General features: G+C 48.6%; 8 protein-coding genes across 8 annotated transcripts; 1 reads left to right on the top strand and 7 right to left on the bottom strand.

The window, feature by feature from the left end:
• Positions 1-4295: 4295 nt before the first annotated feature.
• LTR84_007619 (uncharacterized protein) lies at positions 4296-5438 on the bottom strand (the record flags this gene model as incomplete). Its single annotated transcript, XM_064851172.1, has 1 exon — positions 4296-5438. The coding sequence occupies one exon, from the start codon at positions 5436-5438 to the stop codon at positions 4296-4298; it is 1143 nt and encodes a 380-aa protein (XP_064710175.1).
• Positions 5439-6586: 1148 nt separating this feature from the next.
• On the bottom strand, positions 6587-7981 carry LTR84_007618 (uncharacterized protein; the record flags this gene model as incomplete). The annotated part of the gene is made up of 1 exon (XM_064851171.1): positions 6587-7981. One exon carries the CDS (start codon positions 7979-7981, stop codon positions 6587-6589), a length of 1395 nt encoding a protein of 464 aa, XP_064710174.1.
• A 957-nt stretch (positions 7982-8938) lies between these two features.
• LTR84_007617 (uncharacterized protein) lies at positions 8939-10821 on the bottom strand (the record flags this gene model as incomplete). The annotated part of the gene is made up of 5 exons (XM_064851170.1): positions 8939-9592; positions 9641-9996; positions 10045-10220; positions 10292-10573; positions 10628-10821. 5 exons carry the CDS (start codon positions 10819-10821, stop codon positions 8939-8941), a joined length of 1662 nt encoding a protein of 553 aa, XP_064710173.1.
• Positions 10822-11534: 713 nt separating this feature from the next.
• On the top strand, positions 11535-12191 carry LTR84_007616 (uncharacterized protein; the record flags this gene model as incomplete). The annotated part of the gene is made up of 1 exon (XM_064851169.1): positions 11535-12191. One exon carries the CDS (start codon positions 11535-11537, stop codon positions 12189-12191), a length of 657 nt encoding a protein of 218 aa, XP_064710172.1.
• Positions 12192-12537: 346 nt separating this feature from the next.
• LTR84_007615 (uncharacterized protein) lies at positions 12538-13626 on the bottom strand (the record flags this gene model as incomplete). Its single annotated transcript, XM_064851168.1, has 1 exon — positions 12538-13626. One exon carries the CDS (start codon positions 13624-13626, stop codon positions 12538-12540), a length of 1089 nt encoding a protein of 362 aa, XP_064710171.1.
• A 1826-nt stretch (positions 13627-15452) lies between these two features.
• On the bottom strand, positions 15453-16232 carry LTR84_007614 (uncharacterized protein; the record flags this gene model as incomplete). Its single annotated transcript, XM_064851167.1, has 1 exon — positions 15453-16232. One exon carries the CDS (start codon positions 16230-16232, stop codon positions 15453-15455), a length of 780 nt encoding a protein of 259 aa, XP_064710170.1.
• A 1648-nt stretch (positions 16233-17880) lies between these two features.
• On the bottom strand, positions 17881-20033 carry LTR84_007613 (uncharacterized protein; the record flags this gene model as incomplete). The annotated part of the gene is made up of 5 exons (XM_064851166.1): positions 17881-17886; positions 17949-18117; positions 18175-18597; positions 18739-19746; positions 19810-20033. The coding sequence occupies 5 exons, from the start codon at positions 20031-20033 to the stop codon at positions 17881-17883; spliced, it is 1830 nt and encodes a 609-aa protein (XP_064710169.1).
• Positions 20034-20630: 597 nt separating this feature from the next.
• LTR84_007612 (uncharacterized protein) lies at positions 20631-21869 on the bottom strand (the record flags this gene model as incomplete). Its single annotated transcript, XM_064851165.1, has 2 exons — positions 20631-21302; positions 21366-21869. The coding sequence occupies 2 exons, from the start codon at positions 21867-21869 to the stop codon at positions 20631-20633; spliced, it is 1176 nt and encodes a 391-aa protein (XP_064710168.1).
• Positions 21870-22256: the final 387 nt, after the last annotated feature.

Raw genomic sequence — 22256 nt, 5'->3', positions numbered from 1 at the left:
TACTCGCTGCAGACGACGCGGAAGGTCTTTTTCACCAAGCTGTTCTGATGAGTCCTCCATTGCGAGAGATCCGTGAACGAACTGCCACGATTGACTTGCTTGCACGTCAGGCAACAAACCTGTTGACCGTCGATCCACGCAAAATGTCTACATCTGAGCTATTAGGTCTTCAGAAAAATATCTTGTTGAACCCAGTCCGGCTACAGATTATGCCTTTTGGGCCTGCAATCGGCCACTATCCTCTGCCGGAGGAAAAAGACCTGGATACTCGGCTCAACCGCCGTCTCAAGAACATCCCAATCATGATTGGATGGACTAAGCACGATGGACGTCCGTTCGCCAGCTGGATGGGCCCCCTCAGGTCCCTGTACAATCTGCCTGTGTTCGGTCAGATTCTGGAGTCACTAGGTACTTGGTGGGTGACCAAAAGCTACTTTGCCTGGCCATCGGCGGAATTTCGCAGGCAGGCCGAGGATCACGCTGGTGGCAGGGCCACAAGTTATGAGTTCCGGTGGCATCCGAATGGGAGTCAACTCCAGGCAAATCATTGCATCGATATCCCTTTTGTCTTGGGCCAGTTGGGCGCGTGGGAAGATGCACCTATGTTAAAGGGTCCTGGGTCGAAGGAGGAATTAGACAGATTGGGTCAGCAAATGCAGAATTTGTATGCCGGGTTCATCCAAGGACGCAGCTTGAAACCAGGGCATCTTGTCATTGATAAGGGTTTTGAATGCTCAGACAGTCTCTGGCAATGACAGTACTCGTTATCGAAGCAGAGTCCGCACTTCATTCCACAAAATAGCGCACTCCATCTGATACCATGGTAGGGGAAAATGCGATTCAATACAGATAAATAAGTATTGCTCGGACCATCGCCTTCCAATTTTCCCGGATGCAAAATCCAGACATACCCACATATCGCCAAGGTATGATATGTGGAAGAGCAGACATAGACTTTCTCACGTATGTGAGAAGAGAAACGAAACAAAGGGGCTCGCTGACGTAGTTACTGCTCATAACTTTTGTAAGACCAGCACCAAAACAAAAACCCCTCACGCGCACGAATAAAACATTATCATTGCGGCCAGCTCTCTCGGGACGCGTGGATGCAAAAGCGGCGTCTGGGATAGTCATTCAAAAAGCTGTGAGCGTGAGCAGTATTCACAACAGCTTTTCCATGAGACAAGGACCGAGCCTTCAGACCTTAGGATTGGGGAGCCTGCTGTCGACACGTACAGTACTTACCTAACCTTAGGCACGGGGTAGCTAAGTAGCTGGAGCCTTCAGGTGGCAGGTTGGGGTGGCTGGGCACTCCGGGGGTGGCGCTGGGCGGTGCACCCCAATGATGCTGTAAGCCTGTAACATTTTCTTGACAGGCACCCATGGAGGTTCGGGATCGCAGGGAAATATCTCGCGCGCGTCACTTAGGCAAGACGCATCTGACTCATGGACGCCTGTGGTTAACGAATCTTCAACTCGTCCTCTCGAAGTCTGATGGAAACATGTAGGTGCGTAACAACAAAGGCTTATTGTTATTTTACTTGGGAGGGACGTGAAAAGCCGAGACATATGTTTATGGAGAAATCGCCCGGCTATCGACTGAGAACCGCTGCTCATCACCTCCATGCTGTATCAAGCAGGTAGGCGTCTGCAGGCGAGGCCGCCTCATGGGCGCCACGTCGAATGAGATTCCGTCGCATCAACAGACCTCCAATCATGTTTCAGCGACTGGCGAGGTCAGCCAGACTGGCCTGGACCTTCACGACATGAGGTCTACTTGACCTGGCCAATCGCTTGTATATGTTCGCAAGACCTTCGCAAGGCCAAGCCTGCAACTTCGACTCTCTTTGTTGGAAATTCCAATCTTGAATCTTCTCAGCCTTGTCCATGCTCCAGTGCTCTCTTCCTCAGCAATTGACCTAGACATCCTTACCCATGACATCTACAAGCCCTGCAACGTCCGCAGTGGCACTGCAGTGGTCGCTTAATCAAACAACAGATTCTGCGTTCTCGATCGCAAAAGGAGTCCTTCAAGCTGCTACCACTGATGATGTCCAACCAGTAGCTATCATGGCGGCTGAGGCATTTGGTGCGACTCTTGCCATGTGTCAGGAGACTCAAATGAAAGTTGAGATTGCCGCAAAACAAAGCCATACAAGATTTGTTAGGTTTCTGAAAAGCAGTATTGGATACTCCAAGGACGACTCGGCTTATCATCTTGCATCCTCATCGGCTGGTGTGCGCTTCCTCGGTCTCGCTGCAGCCTTACTGTGCTTTGGGGACACCTTCAGAGCAGCTCAATCACTTGAGATGATGATCAGATCATCTGCTGGAGCTGATCAGTTTCTGCCCACCGCGAAACAGCTCAAGAAGCTGCTTCTCGTGCTAGAATACAAATTGAATAGAGTCGGGTTTGGCGACAGCATTTTGGGTTGGGGTACATTTCTCATGAATCACCCACTAGTCGATCTCGAGTACAAGGAAATCCTCGGACAAGCCGAACACAGTCCTTCTCTCGAGTTCCTTGAGAGATTGGTCGACGCCTTGAGGAGTCTTGATCGTCTAGGAGATGTCTGGCAAGTGAGGATCAAGACTTGTCCCGACTGTCAATGGGTAGTCGCGTTTATCAAATGGTGTATGGGAGAACCACCCATGATAATCCTCGAAAACGGATCTGTTCTGGTTGACCAAAAAAATCTCCGAGTCGCCCTGCTTATTTCGAAAACTGTGCGCCCAGGTCGATCCGAAATCGAGGTGTTCCACAACCTCGGGCGCCCAAGCCAACTCTGGTGTACCGCTTCAAAGGATTTTCCAATACGATGGAGTGGTTTGGTAACCATTGAGCATGTATACGAGTGGCTACTTGCCTATGCTCACTGGCAAAGTGGCGACAGTACACTATACCAGGCTGTCTGCTGCTTAGTCAACACTGTAACACATGCCGTACGCATGGCCCCAGAGTCTACGTCCGAGGTGAATGGGATAGAAATTGCACACGGCAGCTCTAAGCCTTCATATCAGCGGACTAGCATGTACCCGGATGATGCATCGCTTCATGCAAGCCTTGCAAAACTTCATCAGAACTTCGAGGCTGATGTCGATATCTGTAGTTTCCAAAAGCTGAACGCTGGTCAGAATCTTCAAGGCTTGACCTTTGTGACAGAGTATGTCAAAGAACTCAATTGTTGCTGCTCAGATTGCGGTGGTCCTCATAATGAGCAGAATAGCGCTTTGCAATGTCGGGTGCAACGCTTTGAAGAATCAGTCGTAAAAATCGCGACACTGGTGATAGTGCATGCACTGTTTGAATACACAGAGCCCATGTTTGTTGTCAAACGATTAATCAACCACAAGCTTTCGATATTCGAGTTGCTTGAAATCATCATCTATAATGGCGACTTCGACTTCAGCCCTCTTTTCAAGACAGGAACATTGCTCGCCGATGCGCTAGTGATGATGGGCGGTCGACGTTTGGAATTCGAAAAAGAACCCTCTGGGTGGATTGCCACAGAAATTCATGGTCAAGTCGCATACTTTGCGGCTTTTGAAACCATGCAGATTCAAGATGATGGGGTTTTCCACCTCAGTGTAAGCCCCGGCAAAATACTCTACAAAGGCAACAATTATGACAGTGTCTATAGCCCGGACAAAGTGCGATTGTTCCGGACGGAAGGCTTCATTAATTCGCCGGTCGACAAAGTATTAAAGTGCAGCCATAAAATGAAACTCAGTTGGCATGTTGCTGAAATGGAACACTTGTTGTCACTCGCTTGGAGTGTCAAAGAAAACGACACGGTGCAGTATGCCGCCTCTAGGTTGCCCGAGCTTCTTGACGGTTCCATCATAGTTGCCGGCTGTCCACATCCAGAGACAAGTGTACTACCCGAACCAGATGCCAAATGTCAATTTGTCGAGCCCTCATGGCCCGCCCTTGACTGCAGACGAGACGAGCATATCTGGATCGTGCCAGTGGCTGGGGATGAGGAACTTCGCTTATTCAGCTTCTTCAGTTTGGGAGAAGCCTGTGTTGTTCGTGGGCGCGGAGTCTGCCTTGCATGCTGTTTGGCTGCTTGTCGCCGATTTGATCTGCCGTATCTTGTCCTCTAATTGATATGGCTTCCAGCGAAGGTGATGACAGAAGCCGTGGAGCCGGGTTTCATAGCGGCGTGATTCTCCTCCACTGGTTGAACAGACAATTGGCTAGTGTCTAAGTGAAACTCCAGGGGGTTTCCCAGCAGTATATTGTAATGGTTGTGCTTGTGCGCTGATTGACACTTGATAAGAATAGCATGTCTTCATATATCGTTAAATCCAATGCATGCCCTCTTCAGTCCCTTCTCTGCTACCGCACAAGCCCACGCTCTACCCGCTTCTCCTGTGAACAAGCCCACAAACCCATCACTCCTACCAGCCTCTTCCAACCACCCCTGGCTCTCAAGAACCTCACTCGCTGACAACGCCATGAAATGCTGGAATCGTTCATCGTCATCGAAAGCCAACGCATTCCCGGGAGTCCCATGGCAAAGACATGGTTCTTTCGCCAAAATTCCACGCCTCCACACATCACTTTGTGCTTCAGCGATGGCAGTATTGACCTGGCCTTCTAATGATGGGAAGTGCGGTCGGATGGATCTCAATGCCATGATTGCTCCAGGTCCGCCATGGCAGAACTGTACGAGCTTGTCGGAACCCACTGGTGTGGAAGAGGGAAAGTTTCCGCTGGTAAGTTGTGTCTTGAGGAGCTGGCAGAGAATAGGTTCGAGAGATGAGGCAGAACTTGGAGCCGACAGTGCAATCTGGCAGATTGTCCCAAATGTCCCATGTGCGGCGCCGAGATAGTGCTTGCCATGCCACATCCAAGGTTGCTTCGAAGCCAGAATACGCTGAACGGTCGCTTGTACGGTCTTCTCGATCATCGTCAGTGTCTTCGAGTCATTCTCAAACCCGCTACGCGCCAGGCGTAGTAAGTAGAGATACCCAGCGCGCCCATGCAGCCATTCATTCGAGCCCTCAGCATCACTGCTATTCACAATACCTTCATAGGAGCAAAGCTTCTGCACCAGGCTCGGATCCTCCTCCATGACAGCACGCAGTGCAAGCTGAGCCAGAACCTCTGCCGCAATACCACAGTGATTCGCGTCCACGCTATGCTGCTTACCAAAGATCCCCAGGTCGAGGTACGCTTGAGCCCAGTCTAGCAGTGACTGGCCTTTGAAGTTGAACTCCGGTCCATAGATCTGTCCGAGTCGGTAGAATAGGTATGCCACGGATGTGGGACCTTGGTAGAATCCACCAAAGTTCCAGCCTGTCGAGCACGTTTGCACTGGTGGGTTGTAGGCATTGATTCGTGTTAGGGATGCTAGAAGCTCTGCATGTGCATCTGCTTGTTTGAACGGCGGGGCGGAGTTTTTGATATATCTTGTTGCAGAAGTACCCATTCCTTTAACGAGTGCTCTGCATCCAAGTTATTATAAGACAGTGAATTTGGAACAAGTGTATCTGGAGATTTTGACAATTATTTTAAAATTCATACAGCAATGCTTGATGATGTTGTCGTTGTTTTTTTTAGCACGCGAATGTAGCTAAATCGTTCCAGTGCTGATGAACTTACTCATCGACTGAATATCCGGCTGCCGAGGTGACTAGATCAATGCACAGTAGATAACGGTTTGAGTGTCAGCTCTTGTGATCATGTTGAGAATCCTACTCTCCGTTCTGGCTGCCTACGCGGATGACTGATTTCATTCACCGCCGACGATGCAAGAGCCCGGTTTTCAGTATCTCATCTGGAATAGCTGGTGATATGGAATTTAGAACAACTTGGTGTGCAGTCAACTGAGGTTTGAAGGTGAGGAAGAATGAGAACGAGAAAGAAAGCGGGAAAGTTACCACGCGCAGGATGTTATCGATAACGCCGAAAGCGTGTCAGCCCTAACGGGACGTATATCCGGAGGCTCTCAGCGGCATGCCCCCCCACCGACGCAGCATTAGGCTACCAATATTCCATATCATCCTATGAAATTTGAGTTAAGGGCACATTTACAAAAGCAGAGTAGTTAGCTGGATAGCTGATATAGATTCGCTTCTGGTAACAGCCGCACCTTAAATAAATGCAGATCCCCGCTCAAATTCTGTGTAGGGCAAAGGGTCTGCTGTGCCACCCACTTCTCTAGGATCTCTCCGATCGCGCTGCATCCGCCTTGCGAGGTTAATTATGCCTGGTATTACAAAAAGCAAACGGTTGATGAAATTAGAACATTCTCACTGAGTTCAGAGTTGCCCCACTGAGGACGCACTTCGGCTCGTCAAAGGCGGCAACAACGGTGCTCGCACGAGGCTGACAAAATAGGGGTAAGGACAGGTGATTATGCTAAGACCACATTCACCTCATCTTACGAGTGGAAAATTGCAGTTCCAATCATAGCCACCATAAGCATAGAGTGTGATAACTTAGTTCATTGGCAAATATCAAAGGAACTCAGAGGCACCAAGCGCCCTGCACCCAGAGCTACCGGCTACTCAGCGGTTCTCAAATTCTTAGATGCTTTATGCTGCATCTTGTTGAAATAATACTGACCACCGACTTTTAGACAGGACACCAAAACATACCAAGAGGGTCCCAAGTGTATTTGATCTCTTTGATTTCTGCAATCTTGCCTCGGCTGTAAAGCTCCTCAAGATCCATATCTGGACGCTGGTTGTTTGGAATGGATTTGGGTGGTCCAGCCGAACCACTCCTCACAATCCTCAAGAAATTATCACCAAACTGTTCCACCGCTTGCACACTTTCTTTCTTGATGGACCATCGCATAACATTGGCCACCATACTTTGAGTACGATGCTCGAAGAATTTGCCACGACCGGGTTCTGCCTGTCCATTTCGGATGATTGCTTCGGTGTTCCATCTGTTGAACACCAAGGAAGTTGGGTATGCATCGAGATGTCGGTCACCTAGTTGAAGCCACAGATCAAAGGCTTCCTGGATGGCCTTTGCATCGATCGATTCCAAAAACGTACTGGAGAAACCTTTATGCCCGCCATTTATACTCAACGGTTTTAGTGGGAGGTTGATATCTGCGAGAGAGACCAGTTCTGTAACTGACTCGAGAGCACTTGTGATGAGCTCCTCGTCAAAGAGGCTGGCGGCCGCTACTTCCCCTTCCTTGCTAGGTCCAAAATAAGTACCAGTTATCATGGTAATTGGAATACCTGGGGCCTCCGATGTCGGTGGGCTCCTCGTGCACACCATAGTCATTGTCAGAGCTGGTGGCACCTGGTGCATCACAGCGAATGTTCTAGCAGCAATCTCAATTGCATTCGCAGGCAATATGACGCGCCGTGTCCAGATATTGTTGTTGTTGTCTAAGTGCAGGTTGGAAATGCGGAATGCTTTCATGACCACGGATGTTATCACTCCAAAGCCAAAGCCAGCACCACAAAGCACGTTGAAGAGGTCCCTTTCTTTCCCGGTTGAGAACGGACCAACCTCGAGCTTACTGCCATCGGCCGTGATTAACTGTATCGACACGACTGCGTCAACCATATATCCGTGCAAACCGTTCATGGTGCTGGAACCTCCGCCAAGGAGACATCCCACATATCCCACGGCATCAGAATTCGGCCACAATGTATAGTATCCAGCTTTCGTGATCGCCTTCATGACTGCTGCTGTTGTGGCACCTCCTCCGATTCGAACCGTCTCGGACGACATGTCAAGATCGACATGGTTGAATCGACTCATTTTCATGTACAGGGTTTTGGAAGTAATAGGAACAAAAGGTCCGCAGGTGCCGTTCGCGACTACCAGAATAAGTCCATTTGTCTTTGCGAATTTGATTGCGTCAACAATGTCTTCGTCAATTTCTGGCTCTAAAATCAACGCGGGAAGCTCGACTGAGGTTTCTGACCATCGAGGTACAATATCAAGCAGAGCTTGATCAGACCTTGGGACAACCGCCTTGCACTTGAAAGCAGCAGCCATTGAAACCTGAACTCCCAGGCAGTTACTGTTATATCCTCTAAATAGTGATTTCAATAACGGGATCAAGACAGTTCTTGAGCTGTAGGTGTATATGTTGGCTCAGTCCACTCGGCGTCCTGCTTATATCATATACAGCAGGTAGGCAGGCTAATAGGAAAGCCCTTAAAAGCCATATCTTGCCGCCATGCTTCAAAAGTGACGAAAGGAGTCCTCTAGCATCACGTTTTCTCTAGCTAATACTGGTTCACTCAAACTTATTGGTGGAGCATATACCATTTACTGCGAGATAAACTCGGTGACATCAGGTAATCAGGATTTTTTTCCATCGGGGGCTCTTTCGCCCATAGGGCTGCAAGCTTAATAATTGCAATAGTTTTGACCAATATGAGGGTGTTGTCTAAGACACAATGCATTTGACGTTCTGGATATCCGGCCATTTACTCCTATAAGGCGCTCGGAAGCTGGATTTCAAGTCGGCATTCTCCACTCTATTACAAATCTTTACCGCGACGGGTGTAATCCAATTATGCGGCGGGCATTGAGCCACCAGGAACCCTCAATCGATATACATGTGGGGGTTGTTCGGCTTTTCCCCATCCTACACACTACAAGGTGTAGTAACCTTTTCCAATGGCTCAGAACAGACTATTGCGATCGGCCCCTAATACAGCGCTGTGTTCGAGCAGGCTGGCGATAGCGCCGAGGTCAGTGTCAAAGATGGTGTTAACGAGGGCGCAAGCTTCATTCTATTTGCAGGCGCACCGTTGGATCAGAAGATCGTACAGTAAGGACCCTTTGTCACTACGAGCGATGAGGCTAGTCACCAAGCTTTAATGGACTTCCAGACTGCGAAAAACGGGTTTGAGAGCGCCAAGAACCGGAAGAGTCGAATAGGAAAGAGTATGGATCGTACTTGATTTTGTTCACTTCGTACCAGCGCAAATTGATGATTTCTTCTTATTTGTGAGGGCCAATTAGAAAGTGCTGGCAGGCTTCGACCAGCTTATCTAGCCTCTCTTCCCCCACTAACTCAACTAGGTCGTTCTTACGACCTGTTGATGCGGGATTGCCGTCCACGACATATTTAGATTGGTCAAGGTCACCTTCCATGGGTGCATAGTAGACCATTGCGTTTGATTGCCCACCAGGCTCACATGCGGGCCACGGATCATTGCCGTTGACGAATGAGATCAAGTCCTTAGAGAATCGTAGTGCACATTCCTCCTGACCCTTATCAAGATATTGTGCATAGTTCTGTAGCACAAACATAATGTCCAAGGCATGAGTAGCGTGACCCTGCCATGGCCCTTCCCACGGATTCGGGCAATTGAAATGATAAAGGTACGCTTTAACCCCAGGGCGGGGAGAGGTAGCCCATGCTTGTGCTAAATAGCGTGATGGAAGGGAGAATAACACGTCCGCGAGAAGTTGGACAACCGACCTTGTTGTTTCTTGGGTGTTGCATGAGGCATCAGCGTCCAGTCCATAAGCCGCCAGCATTCCAAGAGTTATGCTGGGGTCAGTACGGTCAAATTCCATGCCTAGGGATTCAGCTAATGCCTGCGGTAGCACATCGGTCCTTGTCTTGACTCGAGTGTAGAATCCCATGCCCTGGAAAGGGGAATTTAGTGATATTCTTTGGGTTAGAGCACAACTTACGTCCATCTGACAGTCACCCATCACAAGTTTCTTGCAATGCAGCATGGCCGGAAAAGAATCTTCAAAATCATGGGGTTCAAGCAATTCATTGAACCTCGTTATCTTGCGAATGAGATCGCCATCGAACAATGGCCCCACAGGTAGTACTTGGGCAGCCAAGTCACTCTGTGGTGCTTCTAGCAACTTCTGGAGCTTAGCATCGGGTGAGACGTCCTCAGCACCAAAAGCTGCAGCGGCCAATGAGAATGACTTTTCGAGCATCACCATAGGTCTCGGTTGTATGAATGATGATCCACTCATGGAAACCATCTGAGAAAAGAGCGACTCGGATGATTGCAAATGAAGCCAGCCAGCCACTTTTGGCGTCAGCCTCAAATATCAGATAATGCTAAAGGAGTTCGTACCAGCTCCCGCGCTTTCCCCAACGAATGTCACACGGTTTGGATCGCCACCGAAGCCAGAGATGTGCTGCTTGATCCAGCGGAATGCAAGTCTTTGGTCATCAAGACCATTGTTCGGCAAGTAGCCGTGCTGTGCCATCACTGATGAGTGCATGAAACCCGCGGCGCCAGTACGATAACTTTTCAAGCATCAAATTTAGCAGGAGTATTCTGGCTGCAATAACAGGACCTAGATGGACCAAGAACAAACCTGATTCCCACGGAGATCATGGGCATACCCGCTTCAACGCTCAGTCTTGTAATTGCAGCCAAGTCATATTGGGGATAAACTGTGCTGCCTGTCACCCAACCACCACCATGCACGAAGGTGAAGACCGGTAGGCCATTGGAGTTACGGACGACTGCTGGTACACTGATATTGAGCGTCAACCCTTCCGTATCCGACTGTTCGCACGGTGTAAAAGGAATGCTTTTCTGAACGAAAATAGATTGCTCCAGTGCACACGCATTTGGAGGATTCAGTGGGATAGGTCTGGGAGCAGAGATCAGTGACTACATTTGTACCCTGCAGCCGTGCTTTACCTACCCACTCTTCGTTGCGTCAAAAACACTTGCAACGTTATTACCAGGCATGCGTGTCAAGGAGCGGAGTAGAACTCCACGAGAGAACCTGTCTTTCAGAGTGGCATATTGGATACCTAGAAACTGGACAACCTCCTCTGATTTCTTGACACCAAGAATACTACCCAGTAAAGGATGCTCGATCGTAGGATCAGCCATTCTTGATTTTCTAGCGGTCATAGGTATTTTCTGTCGTTTGAAGTTACGATCCCAGCACACATTTATCCATCGAAGCATCCTACGTGCTTCTACTAGCGTGGTTGTAACATCACGGGCCTGCAGCAGGCTTTCTGCGTGGCATATCCATTGCCTATGTTTTTTCCACATATCAGCCTTCACACTAAGCCTTGAGGTGCGTACGACGTTCTCAGCAGAAGGGTAATTCCGCAATAAATCCGCTCTACCCATTCAGAGCTTTTCTGCCACTAGTGCCTTGGCTAATGTTGCGGCTTTGTATTGAATCTAACCCGACCGACCGTTACCTCTCGAAAGTGTTTGCACCAATCGAACAGCCAATTCATCAATTCTTATGACGCCGAACTCGGAGTTGACATCTCTATCAGGCGGCTCTCAAATGATTGAATGGGTGGCAGATTTACCGTCTAGAAAGATCTATGGGAGCTAAGCAAGACGTTATGAGCGGTTGATAGTACTCTTCGAGCAGTATTTCCATCTAGTTGGTGCGGCAATCCCGCCTAGACGGAAGATTGCTTTACACGCCACCACTCTAGAGCATTTCTACCTCTGCTTGAGCTTTAATTAGCTGACACTTTTGATATAAGAGTATTTGCATGGAGAAGTAGTCGAGTCTGGTAACAGGAACTATCCACAACCACCTTAGGAAATATTATAGGCCTCAAGAAGAGGATAGAATGGCAATGATTTCTCCAGAAGCCACAGTCAATGGTATCAACAGCAGCAACGGCAAGCTGATTGCGCCAGAGAAGATAGCACATTTTGGCCTGCGAACAACGCCTGAGAATTTCGAAAAGATGGTTGACTGGCATCTCAAATTCTTCGCTGGAAAGGTAGTCCTCAAAACGGACCATGCTGCGTTCATCAGGTTTGACGATGAGCATCATCGGATCGTGATTATTGCGGATCAAGGGCATCAGCAGCCCCCAGATAAGCGAGCGGCATGTGGCATCTATCACATTTCTTTTGCTCTTAATACGCTTGAGCAGCTGGCCACGAGCTACGAGCAGAAGAAGAATCAGGGAATTGTGCCTCACTGGCCTGTCAACCACGGAATCTCTACTTCAATGTACTATTTCGACCCAGATAGGAACGAATTCGAGTTTCAGGTCGATAATTTTGACACCGCGGAGGAGGCTCATGCCTTTATGGCCACAGATGAATTCGCCTTGAACCCTATTGGAGTGGATTTTGTGCCTGAGGACTTTGTTCAGCGAGTAAGGAGTGGAAGTGAAACAGATCAAGAGCTCAAGAGAAGGCCCATCATTGGCAAGAGAGGAACTCGATGGGAAAATTCACTATTCTTCAAGGAGGAGAATAAGTGGGATAACTAGGCATGGTAACTAGCACTTAGCTGAGCCTGATGTGAAAGTCAGGCTCAATGAGGCACATAAACCCTCACTATTAGTGGATCATTGATGCTCATTTTTAATTGCTGTGCAAGACGGGAGTGCTTCAATATCAAATAGCCCACGAACAAGTTAATCTCCGACAGGTTGAGGTGGACAGTGTTGACAATGCACAAACCAGTATCAAACATTGCATATTCTTATTGTTTCCAATCAGCAGAAAAGCCACTCAAGGAATGATCGTGACCATGACCACCTAGAGATACTAAGCAAGACAGTGCCCTTCGTTGCAGATTTTATATAATTCTGTGTTCCACGCCCTTCTTAAAAGTTATGCGATTGCGTCGCTTGCTTTCAGATTGAAGAGCCTCTCTGCATTCTTCCATCCCACTGTCGCCCTAGTGTGCTCACTAATCTCTAAGGTGTCAAACCAATGAGAAACTTCATCATAATCCTCGTATGGGTAGTCGGCACTCCATAACACACGGTCTTCACCACAATGTTTCAAAGTCTGCGCGAATGCTCCATCACTAAAAACACCCGATGTCGTTACCCAGAAGTTCCTTTCCCAGTAGTCCTGCATCCGCAACTTGCAGTGAAGCAGGCCATCTTGAAAATGACGGATTCGATGATCAATCCGATAAAGTGAGAATGGAAGACCTTCGCCACAGTGACCGAGGATGACTTTTAGGCGAGGATGACGGTCAAACAGCCCGGAAGCTATTAGTCGAAGAGCATGTGTAGCTGTTTCTAAACCAAAGCCCCAGGGACTACCTGCGAGGAACTCATATCCTTTATAGATGCGCATCTGGTCGGGTGGTGGAATACGTGGATGAAGGTAAAGAGGAACATCTAGTTCTTCGAGCTTAGCCCAGAAGGGCGCACAAGCTGGTTCATCAAGATACTGAATCATACTTTCCCCACCTACATTAGAATATCCGTTCACCAAAACCCCCACAAAGCCTAGCTCTTTGATGCATCGCTCAAGCTCAACAGTCGCAGCCTCAGGGTCCTGCATTGGGACGACTCCAAATGCACGAAATCTTTTCGCGTGGATTCCAGTTGTATACAAGTTGTGGATCTCGTCATTCACTTTCTTTGCCATCGATACGGCGATGGCAGGATCGAAAATGCCCTCGATTCCGGGCATCGTCAGCGAAATGATAGTCAGAGCGATGCCGGCCCGATCCATCGCCTGAACCCGAACATCAATGTTTGTGAGACGATCCTTCGTATCCGCCACAAAGTCGGGGTTCATGTAGGGGAGTTCTGCTGTGAGACTTTGCGGCGGAAGCGTTTCGGTGGGATTGAATATATTGGTGCTGATGTGCTCTTCTAGAGCTATTTTCAAGGGGGATTTGAAATGGCGTGAGTCAAAAGTTGCCCTTTGCGAGATGGTTGGGTAAGCAATCTTCGCCATAATGACTGGATATGGAAGCAACTTTGAAGCCTTTTGTAATTGGTATGGAGGAGAGAAATGGAGAAAAGCAATGATGGCCTTCACAATCCTGCTAACCCGGTTCACTGCAACCCCGAAATTCAATCTAATCACCTGAGAGTATATGTACTAGAATAGGCTCATGTTTCTCAAACGATTATGCGATCATACTTGCAGATAAACTATATCTGTGAAGTGATGGCATTCCCGCGTTCATACTGCTCACCCATCCCCAGTAGAGCACACCGCAATTAATCAGTGCGGCAAGTCCGCACACTTCAGCCGTCAATCATGGCAGATGCCGCGGTTTCAACTACAATTTTCCATCAATACGTGTATGAATTTTTTCTTGTATACATGCTATCGGTGCTGTATAGTGAAGGCTAGAGACATTTTTCGCTGTAGGAGAGGGTCCGCCTATCAATGACGAAAAGACAATCACCACCGTTGGTGTTATCGAGGTTTCAAGCTACCGGTCGTGAAGCTTGACATTAAGTCTAGTCTTCGTTTGTTTGATAGTGGAATTCGAAGCTATTAAGAGCGAAATATGAGTCACCTCAACGCTGGACAGAATTATGTTGGTATCAAGCAGTATCATGTGCTAACATGTCCGGCTGGATGTGACGCGGATGAGCTTCGCACGAAGTTCAGACGAGCTACAAAACTCTGGAGGAGAACATACTCTTCGACAGAGTTTATCCGAACTAAGTTCACAACAAGGGAACACACACTGCACGGTTCGGAGAGGTTGAGCAATGAGGCGCGGCTGTGACACGCTGGGGGCGGAGCTTGTATAATCAACTGCTTGAAGTCTGCGCTCAGGGAAGCAAAGCAGAGCACACAGACTTTGTTTCTGATCTCGCGCAGATGTTTGCAGCTCATTTTCCCGACTCGTGGGCAGAGCTCCTAATTCAAGGATTGGTGCTCTTCCAGTATCACCCCACCTCTGCCGGTCGGAGATTCGTCAGAAGAAGCAAGGCCGCACCATCGTAGGGACAGCATACGGATATTGAGCAGCTGATAATCGTACGCTCATAGAATACGAGCCAGTCGCTTACGAGGATTTCTTAACTATCTCCGCTGTCGGGATATTCAATTTCAACGTTATAGGAGATCCAGCGGAGGAAAATTTGAAACCGAAGAGTTTTTGCGAGGCACTACTATGGGAGAAAGCAACAGATCAGACTTGAAGGCAGTTGAGAGTTCGCTGGCTTGTAAGATCTACGATGAGTTCTTCTTGTATTGGGCGATCCAGTGTAAAATCATTCAAGATTGTGAGGAGCAATTAGGACTGAAAGACGTAGTTTTACCACAGGCTGGGTCAGAGACGACTTGGACTAGATCCAGTAGCAGTTATCTCAATACCTCACTGACCCCGTTACCAAGCCTCGCGTTCCTCTTATGACTGCCCCAAAGGCTCTGTGGGAAAAGCGGCCCCAGTCTTGGCATCAACTATGGCTTCAACAACAACTTGCCAATGGTCTTCCTGCTCTCAACGTCCTTTGGAGTGAACCAAATCCACTGGTCAGTATTTGATCATTGATGTTTCAAACTTTGAGCGGAAAGGAGTTCTCACGATATGGGCCTGCTGCACTTCTGAAAGCGGATAGATCTTGTGAATCCTCGCTTTCAGCTTTCCTGAGGTCAGATAACTAAGCAGCCGGCTTCCGTAGTAGTCGAACTCCTCTCGCGTCTCTAAGTAGCCAAGCAAGGTTGGCCTTACAATTTTGATGCATTTGAGTGCGAGTCGACTGCGGTTGGTGACAAACCGATTAGTGGAGAACACCTCAAACCGATTGTATCTTCACTTACTGCAATGTCAAGGGAGGCACGGGGCCACTAGCATTGCCATACCAGACAACTGTGCCTTTCCGCCTGACCACATCCAAGCTACCTTCCCAGGTATCCTTTGCCACCGAGTCATATACCACGTCTACTCCCCTACCACCCGTTATCTCTTTGACCAACTTAGGCCAATCCTTGCCTTCCTCGCTGCGATAATCAATGACATGGTCTGCTCCCAGCGCTTTGACCAGCGCGACTTTCTCTGGTCCACCCGCCGTGGCAATTATCTTTGCCCCAATGTCCTTGAGGATCTGCGTCAAAAGAATGCCCACACCGCCAGCACCGGCATGCAGCATCACCCAGTGGTTCGCTTCAACTTTATATGACTCTTCGACGAGAGTAAGTGCTGTCAGGCCCGCAAGACCGCAAGAAGCAGCAACTTCTTCCGAAACCGCATCTGGCAGCTTCAACGTCTTCAGTGCCGGTACCGCCGTGTACTGCGCGTATCCTGATGTTCCTAGCCAAAGCACACGATCGCCAACGTGGATGTCATATTGTTCGGTGTTTGGACCTAGAGCCATCACCACACCAGCGCCTTCTCGACCAAGAATTTCAGGCTTTGTAGAGGGATAGAAGCCTGTTCTGAAGTATGTATCAACGTAATTGATGCTCGAAACAGTATTCTTGATCAAGACCTCGCCAGATTTAGGTTCGGGAACTGGTGCATGAGTCTTGTATTGCATGACTTCGGGTCCTCCTGTCTCTGAGGCAAGTACGGCAGCTTGGACCCTTGGAATCGCCATATCTCGAGTTTGCATATGGCGGCCGTCGTTATGCACGACGAATTAGCTGTTGGAAAAGACGCACAAGATACAGTTGTGGAACCGTCGACAGTGTTTGTCGTCGAATTGGTAAAAAGTTATCCTGGCTGACCAGATCTGAGTATCGCGTGATTATCGAGCATGGGATCATAAGACACATGTCGTCCCACCTGATGCCCAATATGCTTCTAAGCATCTGATGCTACATGGGCACCTTACCAAGTCCCATGGACGGTATGGACACGAGGAGCCATTCTTGGTAGATGCTTTGGTCCTCACGGGACATACCACGGAATTACCGCAGAGGAGCCGCTTACCATAGGAGACTCGTTAGCTTCTGGACTTGTCAACGGTTTTGAGCGGGAGGTCCGGCTAGTTCCCAATTAGGCTCTCCTACTCCGCTCCATTTTCCAATCCCGTTGAATCCCAACATACAAGGACATGGCTGAGTAAATTCGTAGCGCAGGAGATTGGAGTTCCTGACTTGACTATTGAAAATGATTCAGCATTTAAGTCTCCTCGACTCACGCTGCCATAGATGAAACGATGACGCAGACGTCTGGAGAAGCCTTGAGTGTTGTGGCCTGTGTTGTGGAGGATGACGTAGTGGCCTATGTACCAGTCTTTCAAGTCTTTCTTCTCTAGTCCACGATACATCGATTATATGCTCATGGTGCGGTGCAAACCCACCTCCAATGTGTCATAGCTCTTGGATCTGCTCGAAGTCCATGGCTGAGTTGAACACTATCAGCAGCCAGACAGCCGCGACTGTAGGGGCTTTCATAAGTCCAACATGTGTCTTGGTGGAGGTGAACCATTCGATCTACGAGCGCCTAAGGTTGGGAAAACCACAGATAGAAATGCCCAGAACGGCCAAACTTGTTCAATATTGGCTCTATACATCATTGAAAGATAGTTGAAACGTGGAGCAAGGGAGACCTCGATCGATTAATAGAACCAAGAGAGTGGTAAGTTACAGTTACGTTACAAAAAGCTATCTGGCCCATCGAACTGTAGTGGAAGCGTCTCCAATTGAGATATTGGCGGCACTAGAGGCCATGACGAGTATCCATCGAGTCTACAATCCCACAAGTCATGATCTATGAGATCCGAAAATGGATCTCCCATCACGTCCTGGCCAAACGTAAAGCTGGGTGCGGACGTATTAACTGAGTCTTTTATCGTCTGTGGGGATACGTTCTTTGCGACGGCCGTGGTCGTGTCGAGTTGATTTGCCAGGGTTACTGGGTATGAGGATTGTTCAAAGCCCAACAAGCTCGTTGGCACGTAGGGTCTAACGGGTTCTGTGAACTCTTGATGGAATGGCTCCCTCAGGAGAGCCCTATCGTCACCTTCTGCTGCCTGCAAATCTTGGGTTTTTATGAGGCGCGATGCACTTTCGTGAAGCAGATATGAGGATTTTCTTGCAATCTTGCTTAACTTTTCATATCTGGAAAGGTGTTGCAGGCACAGCGTCCAACTGCGACATAAAGAGCCCGGGGGGATCTCGCCCTTCTCAAATGTGCAGAGGCGGCCCATTAAGAGTGCACTACCGCAAACATGAAGGACTGTTCGGACGCATAATGATATTAGTAACACTCTAGAGATCAATCAGAGATTATTCAACCACTTACAACTAATGTTATACCACCAACATAGAAAGGTTTCGGTGCGGATCTGAGTTGCCAGATAATTTACCAGGTCGATGGCGAGAAGCACGCATTGTGCTGCAGTACTGCGCACCAGAGAATCCTGGATGATTCCCTTCTTGGAAAGTCCGAAAACAACATCTGGTTTCTGGCGCTGCTGTTTCTGGAATAACAACTCCAGTGCAGGTTTCAAGATGAGTATTCGAGTGTGAAGGAATCTAAGCAGATACTAGTCAATATGGTATCCTAGCAACATTTAAAGACAAGTATCTGACCTGCAGTGTAACCTCCTTGCTAAGGCTGGGAAATCAAGCATGCCGAGGGACTCTGGAAGAAGGAATTCTGAGATATGGTCGCCACAGAAGTCCATGGCTGCTGGCAAAGGCTCCTGCTTTAAGTATGGGGGCAAATTACTTTGCCACTCCATTATCTTTGCATCAAGTCCCAAGATGGATTGTGTAGTCGAAGATGAATCGGAAATTAGTTCTTGCTCCTGTTCCTCTAAGACCCTGCCTAGAATTCTGTAGAGCTTTATCGTTTCCGTGTAATACTCCATGAAACTATGGAGGTCTTTCGGTTGGGCATTCGGTTTGCCCACCTTGTCGCTAAGAAGTTGATCGTCAATGGGCTCGGGCAATTTGAAGAGCTTCCTACTAGTCGAAACCAGTAATGGCTGACCAAAAGAGATAGAGATGTCCCTATATTAGAATGTTCATTAGTCCATGTCAGAGAGGAGGAGACCACCAAAAAATTGCACTGCAAATTCGATTGGTCTGATGCTGAGGTAGCATAAAGCTCGGGGATTGAGCACAGAAGGTGGGGGATACGGGGGAACTTACGTTTCCAGTATAACACAGCCATACCACACTCGTACACGCATCTCACAGTCCAACTGAGTTGAGAAGGATGGGAGAAGTCCCCTCCTGCGAGCCTCGGGGATGCTGAAATGCAAACCCATATTTTGAGCCATTCGAATGGCCAAACCCCCAATATTCCAGCACTTCGAGAATCTTTCGGTGCTTTGTAAGTAGAAGCCCATCAGTAATGCCAGTTGAACTAGCTCAATTCCCACCTCTTCATCTAGAATTCGAAATATATCTATGCTCTCAGCCAAGCGAAAATATTCTTGGGCTTGCTCAGCGTTGTGTTGCGAATCTCGAGATGCGAAAAGGGAAGCTAGAGAAAGCACGACGTTTAACGTCGAAGGAAATAGCGTGCCCTTACTCTTCTGCTTGCACAATCCTAGACACGAGGGTAGCTTTCGTGTGTTCTTCAGGGAAGTGGTATACGTTGACTCCCACAACGCATGATACTGCTTCATAAATGTCGGTTCATGTAACACAGGAAGCATACGCTGGTGTCTGGAGAAGAAGATGGCCACGAGGCTATCAGCGTGTCTTCGCAGCGGCAAGCGGCATTGCATCGCATCGAGCGCACGATCGCATTTGCAGTCAGCGTTATCATCGTTGTTGTTATCGTCAGGAGGTGTGCCGACTTGAGGTGAACCGATCGAGTCAAACAGCAGAGCTGATCTCACGCACGTGTCGGCTCTCTGGTCGATAGGAAGGTCGATCGGAGGTATGAGCTGTTCGAAGCCATATGGTTCTATACATCGCGAAGAAGCTCCGTGTCCACTTGGGTCAGACAATTGAGCTTGAGAATGGATTACGGTGGGAGTGGCATCTGAGCAATTATCATCAAGTTGAGTAAGCCTCAGGGGCTGTTGTGAGGGTTGCTGTGGTCGAGGGACATTCCTTATATGTGACACATCCTTTTCCTGTCCGTTTGGCAGTATCTCTGCTTCTTTTTCGAGTTCTTCAAGATGGGCACGCAGCGATCGGATCATACTACAGCATCACCTATCAGTGAATGAGGCATCTGGGCAAGTGCTCCTCAAGTAATTAGCCAACCTAAAGTTCCATTGCTTTGCTTCAATCTCTGCAGAGTAGACACAATCTGACTTGCGTTTCTTGCAGCCACCACAGGCAGGGAAAGCAGAATCACAACGTCTCTTTCTCGTTCTACACTCTTCACACGCCAATGTTGCCCGCTTGCGGACCATGGTCCTTTTAGAAGGCGGTGGCTCAGCCTTGTTCGGCGCATCGCCTCTGCGCTTCTGGGATGGCTGATTCATATTCGGGAGAGGAGCCAAACTTGCTACTCTATCACTATCAGAGCAGTGATGTTGAAAGAGTCTTATCCTTCCTCAATGACGCGGAAGGAAGCAGAACCCCTCAATTGCATGCGCGGGGTCCGGGGAGAAAACGAATCATGTTAGGTAATCCCATAAAAAACCGTCGCCACAAATACTCCGAGTAAGTTATGGATAAGTAATTAATCAGCCAACATGGTGATGGACCTCTCTTTGACCGATTTACCCGCCTTAACCCCGCAAATTCCTGCCAAGCAACGTGTTAGTCAAACGATCGTGCGGCACGCCCTCTTCATGTAGTAAGAAATCAGAAGCTCAGAGATTGATGTCCACTTGAAGTGCTCTTGAAGATGGGAGATGGATCAATTCAGTTTTCCCCCTCCCGATGCGCATTGTGGCCGTGGAAAGGGGTTTGTGTAATATGTCGTATACTTATTTACGAGCAGCCAGGCCGTTGGTTCGAATTTTCCGTGGTCACATACGTCAACATTGTCTGAGAAACAAGTCCAGGAAAAGATGTGGAATACATTTGCGCACAAAAAGGCTTTTCCATGTATTAACTGGATCTCAATATCGTTTTCAAACATTGTCTGTAGTACCAATCAGTGGCTTCTTCGCCAATGTCTCGAAAAAAACACCTGGCGCATTCCAATCAAAGAACAGATCTCCGCATTCTAAACTTCGTTCAATGAGGTCGGTCGCCCAGCCAAACATCTCCTTTTCATACGCCGCTACAGCATCTTTCGTAATCCCAAATTCTTTGAGTTTCTGTGACAATATGATGGAATCTCTCATTGCGCAATTAACCCCATCGCCGACGAAGGGAGGTGTCACATGTGCCGCATCCCCGATGACTGTAACATCCGCGTTCGGTGCCCAGTTGAATCTATCGGTAGGCATGTGCCACAGAGGCCATGCGAAGAGCGGACCTTCACATGCGCTGATCAAATCCTGGAAATATTGGCTGTACTGACCGAAAAACTCTTCCGTAAGAAGAAGCTTCTTGACGGCTTCAGTGTCTGAAAGATCAAAGGTTCCAGTTCTCGTAAAGTCAACCGGTCTTTCAAATCCCAGGTCAACTCGATAGTGGCCATCACCTTGCATTTGGTTCCATATCTTGAGCTTTTTGCCCATCACAACTTGAGGGCCGACTCCGGCGCTCTTGAGCACCGTTGGATAGAACGGGTTATCCGGGTGAATAGTACCGTTGATGAACGTTCTTTTGGCATATTGTGGCGTCGCTGTTGTTACCTGTAGCGTTATCAGTGAACCCACGTTCCGAAGCAGATTCGAGGAAAAGATAGCATTCCATACCAGATGCCGAACTTTACTGAACGCTCCATCTGCACCTACAACAAGCTTAAAGCCAGTGGCCTTCTCTCCACCCTCAAATTGTAGCACTATATTCCCTTGTTCGTCTCTGACGACCTCCTTCACGCGGGAGCCCCACTTGATCTTGCTATCAGGGATGGTCGTCAGCAAAGCGGCTTTGATCTGACCGCGATCCAGCTCTGGCTTGTCGTGTCCCTCACCCCAGGTAGCCACTTTTGTCCCAGCTGGGTCAAACACAGTATGGATCGTGGCGTCTCCGCGTCTGCCATATTTGTTCATCTTGTCAAAACACCCCGCCTCCTTCATGGCGCGCTGACCACTGCCAAGGTGGAGGTCCAGACAGCCACCTCTAGGAAGAGACTCCTTCGATTCTCGTTCGTAGACAACATAGTCGAAGCCTGCACGTTCGAGCATACCTGCGAGCGCCAGCCCTGAGGGCCCACCACCCACGATCGCGATCTCCGGTGCCGTTACTTTGCTGATCATCTTCGTGGTCTCAAAGTTATCAACTCTGAGCAACTAATGACAAAGTTCGAGATATTGGACTTCCACACTGTCAACCGACCCGAGAGCTCCACTTTATAAATCCGAGTCATTCTGGACTAGCTTTGGGCCAGGCCTGATGGACCTAATCTGTGCCGTCACTCGGTCGAGAATTATGTTTGTTTTCAACTATATTGCGGAGTTAACGCGGACAGGAAAGTGTGGGGAAGCTGATTGTGGGGGATCGTCTTTCAAGGTTCTGACAACCACCCTTATGTCTGCGCAATCCGGCGCCGCCGCAGAACGGCTTCTGCTAAGATGTAAAGGCTCAAAATCCGAGCAAGAGCCCTGCATCACAAGGAGACTGAAGAACTGTTGGCAACAGAGGTG

The sequence above is a fragment of the Exophiala bonariae genome, assembly GCF_035927105.1.
Source record: "Exophiala bonariae strain CCFEE 5792 chromosome Unknown scaffold_3, whole genome shotgun sequence".
NCBI classification, from domain to species: Eukaryota; Fungi; Ascomycota; class Eurotiomycetes; order Chaetothyriales; family Herpotrichiellaceae; genus Exophiala; species Exophiala bonariae.
The sequence above is the reverse complement of the archived record's forward strand: the minus strand, read 5'-3'. Positions and strand labels throughout refer to the sequence as shown.